Source organism: Gastrolobium bilobum, unplaced genomic scaffold (genome assembly GCF_033153095.1).
Source record: "Gastrolobium bilobum isolate Gb01-03AN ecotype WA unplaced genomic scaffold, APGP_CSIRO_Gbil_v1 utg5629, whole genome shotgun sequence".
NCBI classification, from domain to species: Eukaryota; Viridiplantae; Streptophyta; class Magnoliopsida; order Fabales; family Fabaceae; genus Gastrolobium; species Gastrolobium bilobum.
Window position 1 is genome coordinate 220,416 of NW_026897402.1, and position 13,301 is coordinate 233,716.

A 13,301-nucleotide genomic window follows, 5' to 3' on the forward strand; every position below is an offset into this window, starting at 1 on the left:
CTCACGGGGAAAACTAGAGACTAAAGTTTTTTAAACCAATAGATTCATCACACCACCTTTTTTCGCAGTACATGATGAAAACTACAACTCAAAACAAGTTTGTATTGCAGCAGAGACATAAGTTCAGACAACACTGCTCTCGTTTTCCTGTTAGTTGAGTTCATCAAACACAATCCCCAACACCCAATGTGTTTCCCCAAAAAACCTATACACTAGCTAGCACTAAGAAAGTTGTTGGATTATCAGAGACTTCAACATGAAAATTCTTTGCAACTTCATATTGTGATTGAGACTTGAGAGTGCCTACATATACTTTAAACTCAAGCGTAATATATATCTTGTTTCTGTGTCTTTGATTGTGACATTTTGCCAATAATTAACTCAACTCTCCTACAGTCACTGACTTCACTTCTGGTGCCTTTATTTTAGGGAAATTATGATCAATTGAGGTTGAGCCAGCCAAAGAAAAATTTACCACGGGAACTATTTAACGCTTAGCGAAGTAAACTAAATGGATGGTATACCAACTACGGTAATTAAGAAAGGAAAGCAATATTCAAATCATTGGTTTTGAACCAGCCATATAAAATTTGAGTAACAAGTTAAAATAACAAATAGAAAGTAAAACGGTGTGGTCCATGCATGAATAAGAGCAAAGTGGAAAACAAAGGCAGAGAATAAATAGGGTAAGTAGGACTATGAGAGTCTAACCCGTAGAGTTAGGCTTTAGAATCGCTCATTTATTCTTAATCATAAACAATGGCAGGGAATGTCAACTTCGCATGCACACAGCACATGCCTAGTTGCATTGAATACACAATAATAAGAGGGTCTAGTAGCCATACATTACTAAAATGCATGCTCTACCGACTTATTTATAGTCCTAAAGATTTTAGAAAAGACCTAGCAAAGTTCTTCGTAGGTTTTTAAACAATACATGTTCATAAAATTAAAAGCCTTGAAATTAAATTAAATAGAAAATAATAGACCTTCAGTTACCTAGCCATAAGAGTAGAAGTAAAGCTAAATAACCGAAGACCATAACTAGATAGATTTATATATATAATACCACCATGCCTAGCTAAAGAGGCATAAACCCTAGATGGGGCAAACATAACTCACAAGTTACCTCCTCCTTCTCCTCCTCCAACGTTGATATCCTCAGAAGAAGTATCAGTCCATGGAAGAGAATAAGGGGAGAAAGTGGTTGGAGATTGACGATAAAAACCACTTCCTTCATTACCAATTCTTGCATTAATTAATGGCCTTTGAGGAATTTGTTGAATTGAAGCGAATCCTGGTGGCAAAGGCATTGATGTTGCTGAAGGGATTTCATTGCAGGCATAGCGAACAAGATCAGCATTAGCAGCATCAAGCTCCTTTTGGAGCTTTTGAACTTGTCTCTGAAGGAAAGAGATGGCACCTACGCATCCATAAACTGGGTCTCTGACACGTGCCTCTGCTTCATAGGCAAGGGAATTCACTGCATCTTCCCTCTGGTGAGGGAGGAGTTCATTAAGGAGTTTGGTGACATTGCTAGCACCAAAAATCTTGTGCACGTTGGCGAATTTTTGGGGTTCTTCGGGTGGAAAGTAAGGTGCAAAGATGCACCCTGGCATGCATTTCCTCCTTAAGAATTTGCAGGCAGCACATGGAGAATTGTAAGAGCTTGATGATGCCATTTTTCCCTGCACCAACAGAAAGATTGCCATGAAATCAATTTAACAAACTTTCCCTTCTCATTCTCTAGTAAGCACCTTTAGTTTCAAATTTATTAAAAAACTGAACGGTCAGAAAACAGAAAATTGGATCTGATGCTATTTCAGTTACACCTTGGTCGTTTGTTTGTGTTAATTTTTTTTTTTTTTTAGGTCATAGTCATCAACAATAGCCACAGAAATTGGGCTGAGGGAATCATATTCATGTTGATTATTGATGCAAAATATATCAATAGTACTAACCGAAAAATATGTATATCTGAAAGACTTCAACTTGGGATAACAATAGACCTCTTATAATATACCCTTTCTTTAAGGCTTTATGATCCATCCCTTACAAAATTCGATCTTACACAGATCCTTCCCAAAAACAACACACGTATACGAGACTTTGATGGGTTTTTTATATATTTTTATATATATATATATATATATATATATATATATATATATATATATATATATATATATATATATATAAGACTATCTTTATCCTTTCTTTTTCTTTCACAAATTTTTTATTTATTTATTTTTTAAAACACATTTTCCTTCTTTCCTTTCTCTCTCTCTCTTTATTTTTTTCAATTCATGAGAAAAAACTCAGTGAGGAATTCTTAATTTTAAACTTGGAAACTCCCTTCATAGTGTTTTCTGAATTTTTTTCCCAGAAAGTTTAGTTTCTGGGTTTGTTTTATCTTCTTCCTCATTTATTCACCAGAAACAGCCATACAAATAGCGCAGACAAGAACACTTTATCTGTATCTTTCTTCTGCTGGAATTCAGCTGCATGATCAAGTAAAAAGTTATAATTTCATTGCGAAATTAAATCAGTTGAACCAGGGATCTGGCTGCAGCAACATTCATGGCTTCATCAGATCAAATGCATAAAATGGAAAAGCCCTACTAAATAGTGACTGCTCAAAAGGATCCATATTTTGTCTATCAACCGTTACTTTACTTAAAAGAACATAAAACAACGAAAAGAACTATATATGCATAAAGAAAAGGAGCAAAGAAGGAAGCTACATGAACATGATTTCACCTGTTTGTGATGTAGGTTTCTTTGATCAGATGGACAAAAAGGGAAATACCTTTTTTTTTTCCCTTGTGGAAGGCCCTTTAGAAGCTGCTCTTTTACCCTCACAAGACAAAATAGCCTTAGCCAATGAGAGATATAAGTTGCAGATTTGTCACAGGAGGAGCACCCTTAAAGAGGAAACCCTAATTGCAAGAGAGACTCAAAGGGAGAGAGAGCGAGAGATAAGGAGATAGGGGGGCAGGGAAACTGATAATTAAGTAGCAAAAGGTAATAGTAAGAGGGGGAAGGCAAACAGCATTGAGTGGATGGAGAAGGAATGGATGCAAAAGACAAAGGTAATAAATGGAGGTACCCCAGAAAAGAATGACTATGACCTTTCATCTAATAATATCATCAAAATGAACAAAGTTGGTTCAAGTGGTATATATTTGATTCTGTTTAAGTAAGATATTGGGTTAAAATTTTTGTAAATTCAAAAAAATCCTCTTTGAAAAAGCTAATCTATCATAATATAGATATTCTCGACTCGAATATAATTGCTTCCTGCAAAATATACATATAATTTATAAAATAAAAATAATATCATGAATGTGGGAATGTCTCCCATTCTCATTCCCTCTCACTCATGCACTCAAATTATAATTTTGGGAAAACATCAAACATGGTATTTAAACACAAGTAAAGGGCACTATAAGCAAATGGGCCATTAATGGTATTGCGAATCAATTGAATAGAAAGGGTTTATAAATAAACAGAAAACGGTCACATTTATAATCGACCAGGATCAATAATAATTAACACCTTAGCCTGCAAACTTAGGCAGTCTTCACTAACTAAATAATAATTTAAGAAGAAGCTTAATGCACTCTGAGGTAGCCTTTGGGACCGTACTCTAAGAAACAAAGTGACCGGAAGAAGTTGAATGAGGATACCTATAGGTTATAAAAAATAATAATAATAATAATTTAAGAAAATTTTTTTACGAAGAATTGAACCTTATATTATTAAAGTGTCTATATCAAAATAATATCAAATTTCATATATATACCTAGTTATGGAGACTTTCCTACTAAGCTATAAGACAAATTATTTTGAAAACCAAAGCTATTAATTCATGAACAACTTAATAAAATGTATCAAGTACCTTTGGAAAGGGTCAGGGGTTTGCTTTACCGTCTTCTTGTATAATTGCCTAAAAGGGTGTGCGTGTCATCTTTTCCATTTCAGGCAGGGATAGATGCCTTTTGTGCATTAATTCATCATTTTCCGTCTTAAGCTCTAAACAATGATGACACGACAGTTATTGTATTGTAGAAGATCAGCATGATATTGGTGGTGATTAAGTATTCAATAGGCCCTCATTACATATGCAATTATTTGATTACACAGATATGATTATTATGTTTAACAATATATACCAGATAGATTTGTTTATTTCCTAGTTTATTTCTTTAACTTTTATCCGAGTTATGTTAGGTTGGATAATAAAATATTGCCCAAGAAATAAACATTTAATCGTGGAATATGTATTTGTTTTGCAAACCTTAAATTGGTCAACAAAGTATCAGCATTTTCTCAGAAGTATTCATAATCATTTTAAAGTGTTAGAGAATAATATTTTTATATTAAAAATGTTCTTATCTAACACCTTAAGATTTTGGATTGAATTGATTCTTTACATGGCGGAACCTCATCACCAGCTTGCCTTAGCTGAAGGTTCAGCTTATAGTGACCCAACCAGACATTGAAGACTCATTGGTAAACTAGTTTATTTGACATCAGGCCTGACTTGAGCTATGCAATCCATACTCTGTCATAGTTCATGCAGAACCCGCATCAACAACATTTCAATGCTGTCATGAGTGAACTTCATTATGAGAAACAGAATCCAGGTAAGGGACTCTTCATGAAGTTCACTTATGCATTACATGTCAAAGCTTATTGTGACTCTGATTGGGCAAGTTGACCCATTACTCGTAGATCCATCACTAGTTTCTTTGTATTGCTTGGTGACTCTTATATTTCGTGGAAGACAAAGAAGCAAGTCACAATTTCAAGGTCATCTATTGAAGTTGAATATAGGTCCATGGCAACTGTAATCGCTGAACTTGTCTGGATAAAAAGTTTTCTTGCTTTCTTAGGAGTAACTCATAACAGCCCCATGTCTCTTTATTATGATAATCAGGCTTCTCTTCTTGTAGCAACCAACCCCGTATTCCACGAATGCACTAAACATATCGAGTTGGATTGCCATTTTGTACGTGAACATCTCTAAGCGCAAACCATCTCCACCTCATATGTTCGCTCCCACATGCAGTTGGCAGATGTTTTTACTAAAGCTTTGGGCAAGGGACCATTTCTTTCATTAGTCAGCAAGTTGGTAATTTCAAATTTAAAATTCAAAACAGTTGTCGCCAGTTGTTGCTGAGTCATCAGTTACAAGGATATGACGAGGCTGTAAGATTATGTGTTGAGTCATGGCTATTATGATAGGATTATGCGCTGAGTCATCTGATGAAGCTGTGATTAATGTGGCTATTATGATAGGATTATGATGTTTGTATTTCAAATTCAAATTGTAGATAAGTCTTCTATTTTTTACCTTTTGTAATATTTACATCTATATATGACGTTTCTTTGTACAGTGAAAGATGAATACAACAAAATATCATTTCTATTATGGTATCATAGCCTCTGTGACCCTGAGGTCAGCATCACTTGTGAAATTAAATAAGCATTAGGTAAAAAAAAAAATTAAACCTATGCAATATTCACATTTCAAGTCCAAAGGGCTCTTACACGATGGGAGGTGTGAGAGAATAATATAAACCATTAAAAAGTTGCTCACTAAACACCTTAAGATTTTATGTTGAATTAGTTCTTTATATAAAGTAAAGTAAGCATAAATAATTGGATTCTACACTGTTTAATTTATAGTAAGTCATTCTAATAAAATGTTGATCGTACACCCTAATACAACGAGCTACAATCTCTATATTTCATTAATATTTCAGGGTGAATTGCAAAGAAAAATGGGATCAATCTATTTCCATCGATCTGAAGACAACGTATATGTAGCTAGCTAGTATTTTATATTCAAGTGGGTATGGAACATATCTTATGTTGATGGTCGAGACTTGGGAAAACATGACACTCAAGAAACATGCCCTCTTGTCCGTTTAAGGCACTATAATATGTAGGCACTCTAGTGAAGCCAAAAATCTCTACATGTTGGAGAGACGAGTCATTTCGTATATCCGTAAATAACTCTAGTGCAGTTGAAGGAGTAATGCTATGTCACACCAAAAAATTGTTTTTGACGTGACAATATTTGATTTAGCCTTAACTTTTTTTATAGTATATTCCCTACAATCATTCCAAACCTTTTTTTTTTAAAGAAACTTGTAAGAATTGATTTTTCTCTCATTTAATTATTCCATGTTCTTAAAAATGTGCTCACGACATTTAGCATTTTCTGCAATTGGTGTTAGAGCTCTAAAGGTCAAATTTAAATTGGTGTGGCAACTGCTTTCAATTTTAGGCCTCTACCGGCATATATAATGTTTAAGCTTTTTGTTTTTGTGTGTATATATGTGTGTTGAGTGCCACAATTTTTTTTAATATTTTATTCTCATTTTTTAAAGAACTAATAAATCAATTTTGCATTTTGGATCGCTAATAGTCATGCTAACTAATGGTTATACTTGACATATTTTGTTGTGTAAAAACTTATGTACTTATTATAAAAAGGAGAGGTAACCCATTTTTACATCTACCTCTAAAACAATCTAGTATTCATTTAATTTTCGAGTGATAGATAATATAGATTTCCTCAATTATAATATTATTATGGGATGGTAGAAGCGACAACCGTGATAGCGACGTATGTATTTACATTAGCTGATAGCAATGGCAGAGTTCCCTTACCAACTCAGATACCATCACCATCATCACCTGACTGCCATATATGTATTCATATCTTTCTAATGATTATTTCTCCTTTATAATAGTTAAGTTCGAAAATGAAATCTAAGGATAAGGGAAAATATCACTGTACATTTCATACTTCGTGATTCAATCATTAGTTATAAATAATCCCGAAAATGACTTGAGGTATTGGATTATTGGATTAATTGATGGATCACACCGATTGAACTGCTTGATCTAGATTAATATATAAAATTTATATTTTATACATAAAAATCTATAAAATATTCAATACATATAAAATATTGTATTATTGGACTGTAAGTATATATAGATTTTGTAAGGATAAAAAAAGTCATATATGATAATCACATATAATATATTGCAAAAAAACTAAATAAATAAATAAATAAATTCAAGTATTAGATAACCATATATAATTCCTCTATCAAGTATCCTCATGTAATCATGTTTAATAATTATAAGGTATTTACTAACAACTTTTCTCCTAAAAATAGATTTGTAAGAAATTAATGTCCCTTGTTTACCAAAAATAAAATAAAATATGTTACCTTATTTTAATTTATTATTCTGCAAATTACTTCAATCTTGAAAGCTGAAACTTAAGATCATTGTAAGAAAATATACTACTAGCAATCAAAATTATAAAAGTTTTTGAAAGGAGTTCCATACTTTTTTTAGATAAGATGAGATAACTTTGATTTTTGATTTTTTTTATATATAAAAATGCATGATCTGTCAGTTTTCATGACCCAATAGGGTCATCAATTTTGATGGGATCTGATATTTGATTCGAACTAATCCGATAATCAATTTGTCCTGATCATACAAAACACTGGTTAAAAGTAAAAGGTTCAATTTTGTTTTTTAAAAATTATTTGTTTACTAAAAGTGGCAATATTATTGCTTTCTGATCGCAGTCTTAATCAAGCAAAGATGGAGTTTTGTTGTACAATAATAAATATTATACAGGGAGTAATTGGTGTAGTATCACACGCTCTTCCAATATGGAATTCAAGATTCCCATGAAATTGGTAAAGGTTTCATTGATTAAACCGGCGAAACCAAAGTTCTTGCATGATTGAAACTTGAAAGTGTCAAAAATAAATAAATTTTAATATAAATTAATGCCTGTTTGTTTTTCTAAAGAGTTTTTTAAATTAAAAATATATTTAAAAATAAGATTTTTTTTTTTGAAAAAAAAATAGTATATCGCTAAATTCTTTTTAAGCTTAAACCAACTCACGTAAGGATAATTTTCTTTTTTCTATGCCTCCCACCTACACTTCCCCTAAGCCCTCTCTCCACTATGTAAAAGCCCCGTATGCTTACTCGCTAATTATATAGAAAATCCCTATTTACTTATATTTCGGTGTACTATGGTGAAAATATTTCGGTGTAGTTAACTAGCTGGAGAAGCTAACTCTATAATTAGTTTTGAGTAATGAGTCTAAGTCTCGCTTTATGGGCTATATACCTAATTTGGTCTGAAGAATAATTAAGTTAAGCAAGTCAATGAGAGTTTGCTCGATTAGCAAGATCAATTAAGTTGTATGGAAATAAAACTTTTGGGTCCAATCTATTGTTATCAATAACTTTTTATTGATATATATTCGTACAAAATGTGGTGCGCTTTGTTTTGATTGTAGGTTAATCTTTCAATCTCTTTTCTTTTTTAAAAAAAAATTAAAGTTAATCCATTTATATATAATGAATGAATTTAATCCGTACATAAGTTTTACCTCTACTGTTAGCTATTGATGTCACTTGTATTTAAAAGACTTTAATTTTTTAGTTATATGTAAATGAGATCCATGAATAATTGATGTAAGATTTAACACATATATAAAATTATGCACCGGTGTAAGTCTTATCTATGTAATTAGTCATTGATGTAATTTGTATTTAAAGACTAAAAATGTAATTAGTCCATGAATAAGTTTTTTAATTATTCCACCTGAGCTTTTGGTAGATGAGAAATTTTTTATGCATCAGAATCATGTTTTCCATGAATATGCTGGAAAAATGAATTTCTCAAGAATGTTATCAAAAAATTGTTTGGTAGGCTAAAATATTACTAAGAATATTACGAAATAGTCATGTGAAATTTTTCCATGACATGGTAGTATTCTCGGATACCATTTTGGTTCAAGAAGCTTCAAAAAAAAAATTATCCAAGAATTTGATTTTCCTAGAAAAATTTCAACTATCCTTATATCAAATGTGGGTAAATAAGATTACTAATGTCAATTTTCTAAGAATTTAAAATTTGTTCCTGTACCAAACTCGCCCTAAAAAATCACATAACACACTATCAATGATTCCTCACATCACTTCAGTGGGATTTGAACTAGCCCCAAGCCTGATACTTAACCAATTGAACCAACTTTCTTTAATAAGACTTTAATTTATTATTCATACAAGTCTTTAAATATAAATGACATCGATCAATAATAGATGTAAGATTTACGTACGTATGTATAACTTTCATCCATATATATAGATATATAAATGAACTATGCCAAATTCACCTAGACAATCACACTATAAAGAGAAAACAAATGCGTGGCAAGAGAAGTGGTCCACTGCTGTTGCAGCTGCACTAAGTCCTTATCACTTTCCCAACACTTAGTTATCATCATTTTCAGTCCCCATTTTCGGACCCCATGTGTTGCAGTTGCAGATGATAACGATGAGATGACACTAGATTTTTTCTTCTGTCCCAGCAGTCAACAAGGCTTGATGACTTTGACACATTGTCCTCCTAACTCACTTGTGATGCTCACTTTCTTTTCCCAAAATAAATAAGGGAAAACAGTAGGAGAGTTGTTTTCTCATATTAGAGACTCTTTAATTTTCGTGCAATATTTTTTTATTTTTTTTATTTTTTTAATAGATGTGGATCTCATAAAATGTGTTTACACCATGAAATTTTTTTTCCCTACCGCATAAAAAAATCGAAACTCAATAAATAATGCAAATATCATATTCCCCTCTCTCTCTCTCTTACCAAGATATTTGTTTCTCTTATACATGCATCGTCTTCTTACATATGGAAACGTGCCACATTATGTTTTTTTCCTACCTACCGTTACAAAAGTTGATTGTGGTTCGCCAAAGAAATCAATTTTTAAATTTCGTGATTCACATTATTTTCATATAAATTGTTAAAAAGTGTGAAGTACTATTTTCGTATAGGACTGGAAAACCCTGTAACTGTATAGCAATTTAATTTGATCTTAGATTTTGTGTGGCATGATGAGAATGCATGACACGACCTCTCATTACTGCACTTTCCTTCCCTATATTCCTGGGAAAGATTATGATTCTAGATCAACCATATATTGAATGTCGTTGCTGATCTTTCCTTTCCATATATTCTCTGGAAACATTATATGACTCTCTAGAGAAACATTTTCTATGCAAAGGAATTAAACAGGATCTATGCCTACACATAAATTCTTTTATGTATTTGGAACAATAGTCATATTCCCCCCTTTCCACCAACACACTGTTAACTCCTTACTATACATACATGTGAGAGTGAGAGACTAATATACGGAGTACAGAATCATCCCACCAATGAATAACAGGTTGGCTCTGATCATTAGGTTTGCATTCAGATGACTCGTATTGTTGGTCGGATGCTAGTCAATGCAGTTTGGGTTTCATCCTATGAATAGTTATTATTTCTTAAGGTTTGAAAGCGTATTTATATTTGCTTGTAAATAAGAACTTTGTAGCAAGTGCGGTAAAAAGAATATAGGGGTATTTGATAAGGAAATTTTATTTTGTTGCCAGGAAGGTGGGGATGAGATTCAAATGAAATTAAACCTTGTTTGATAGGGGTTTGAAAAAAATTTGCCTAGGAAACTTATTTGCATGAAAATATGATTTGTGTAAAATTGAAGGCAGAGTACCATATGAGAATACCACCATGAGCTTGGTATTCTGATTTTGCCGCAAACCAAAAATTTGGGTGCAAAAATATGGACAAAAATATCCTTCAAATTGGATGGGAAAATGTGGATAAATTTCAACCTATTTTCCCAGTAATATTTCGGTCTATCAAATAACTTTTTTTAACTTTTCCAGAAAATTCATTTTTCCACCATATTCTCAATAATTGTGATTCCCTGGTAAAAAAAAATTTCTTCTACCAAACATCCCCATAGTGAAATATTGATGGATGTCACCTACATTGAATGAACTAGGATAAACCTGGGTCTCAGTGTTGTCTTTCCTTCTCTCTTTTCTGATTTGGAACTGTGTGTATGAAAAATATTTTTGGTGCTCACATTGTACCGAGTACTTGATACGTCTTTTACCAAATATAAGAAAAAGTAACACTTTTACATTACCCTTACTTTTATATTTATTTCCATCCATGTCTCATATATTTTTCATTTTTGGGCAAGTATGTACTCTTAGAGTAAAGAAAATGAGCTTGTGTGTAGTATTGTTCAATGTCAATAGTATTGTACTCATGACTAAAGTTGTGACCCACTTCTTTTGGTATTATTGTTATTTAGATAAATTATCTCCTGTAACAAAAAAAATAAAATGAGTGAGACTTTTTTCTTTTCTTTCTCTCTCTTTTCCTTAATGAATTTCACTAATTTTTTTGTGTTTTGCACGAGATAATTTGTCTCATCAATATGAGAAACACATTCCCAAAAGGCTCTTTTTATTTTATTAAGAGTGTAACTTACACTGGTGTAAAATAATCCTAACACACACACACACACACACACATATATATATATATATATATATATATATATATATATATATATATATATATATACCCAATGGCCATTACTCCCTATAATAGAATAATCATATGAGAATTATAAACAGAATGACTATACAAATATACAAAAAGAAATTGTTCACTTTTTTTTTTCCTTTTATTCTCATCCGCAGTCTCTCATCATTGAAGCAATTTTCTTCTAATTAGAAAAACGAAGATTTTCTTTAGTGGGAGTGGACTAGTGGAGCCTTAGCCTTGTGTTCCAAGTTCGATGTTTGAACGACGAGTACGAAAGTTTCATATCGTTGTGCAATCCAATGTATGTGTGAATGTGATAACCAAAATGAGTGACTGTGCCTTTATGTATGATTAATTAAAACTGTCCCTAATGATTAGAGGGACATATAAACATGGTCTACGTAATCTTGCTTTCCGAAAGAGCTACTCCTCTATCCAATAAGCTAAGAGCTAACCAATCTTTGGAAGGTTTCTCAGGTGTGGACTGAAAATTTAACAATATCCAGATTCTGTTTTAAAGCAAATTCATTTACGACTCATTTATTCAGGCCCTGCCAACAATACCATTTAAACGTTTGCAATTTTTTATGAATATTTGTAAACAACACATTTTTCACAATATTGAGCAGCGGTTACAGTGGATATATTTGAATGTTCGCCATTTTACGAAAGATAATTATGGCACGGAAGTGTATTACTTTTATCGATCATAAGGTTTTGAGTAATTAAGTAAACTTAGACGATTAAATTATTGGCAAAATCATTTCTGCCGCTGCAGCAGAAATGATTTGTCTAGAGATAATTAGGGTTGGGTAACTCAAAAAACAAAAAAAAATGATTTGTCCTCAGACACATATTTATTAGAAGGGATAAATAACAATAATGTTACAAGAAAAAGATTCCTGTAATGTAACACCAACTACAAATTTTTTTATTTTATTGAAAAGAGTGTCTATGGCGTAGTATTCTAGTAATTTTTTTAAAATAAAAAAATTAGTAAGTCTTATTTTTTGTCTCTACAGCATATGTTTGCTTTCTGACGCTTTGCAGAAAAACCAAACCCTAAATTATTACCAGAAACCTACTTGAAATATATAAGGATTTGAGCCAACGGTAAAAATCTATAAAAAAAGAAAATACTTTTACTCATCAACTGTTGATTTAAGTTTGTATAATAGGAAATGATTACTAAGAATTTCTCTCATTACCATTTGCATGTCTCCATTAATTGACTCAAGCAAGATAGAGTGATTAGTGATAGATGTTCTAAGGAGAAAAATTGATGAATAATTAGGATAGTATAAGATGGCACATTTCTAAGGTCTACTTAACTGCAAATACTATAGAGTCCAAACATTACCTTCAAATGTGAAAATGAAATGAAAAAAAAAAAAAAAAACCTTCATGGGTGGGCCACTGGGCCAAGAAAAAAATGCTAGTCCGTGATATAGAAAAGGGATAACGACGTGCAAAGTGCACTGCAGAGTAAGAACATTAGGAGCAATTGTAGAACGTCCAAATGCAAGACTGTAAGGATGGAATCTGAAGGGCACAGGACTCCCATTATTGTAGTGTGTGGAAAAATCATATGTAAGCAAACATATGATCCCGAGGAAAAAGCTGTTTCCATGACCAGAACCACATCAACTTTAACGTTGTGCAGCAAATACTAATAGCACCATTAAGATTTATTAAAATGTCCTGAAAGGAATTACTATTAGTATATTTACTTGACCAGCTGGTTGCTGCATTTACATTATATTCCCATATAAGAGAAGGGCACAAATATATATATATATAAACAGAATCCTTGCTTTTCTTGTAG

The 13,301-nt window shown here is 32.1% G+C and overlaps 1 protein-coding gene across 1 annotated transcript; it reads right to left on the reverse strand.

The window, feature by feature from the left end:
• Positions 1-1,118: 1,118 nt before the first annotated feature.
• LOC133306652 (protein LATERAL ORGAN BOUNDARIES) lies at positions 1,119-1,682 on the reverse strand. Its single transcript, XM_061506980.1, has one exon. The coding sequence runs from the start codon at positions 1,680-1,682 to the stop codon at positions 1,119-1,121; it is 564 nt and encodes a 187-aa protein (XP_061362964.1).
• Positions 1,683-13,301: the final 11,619 nt, after the last annotated feature.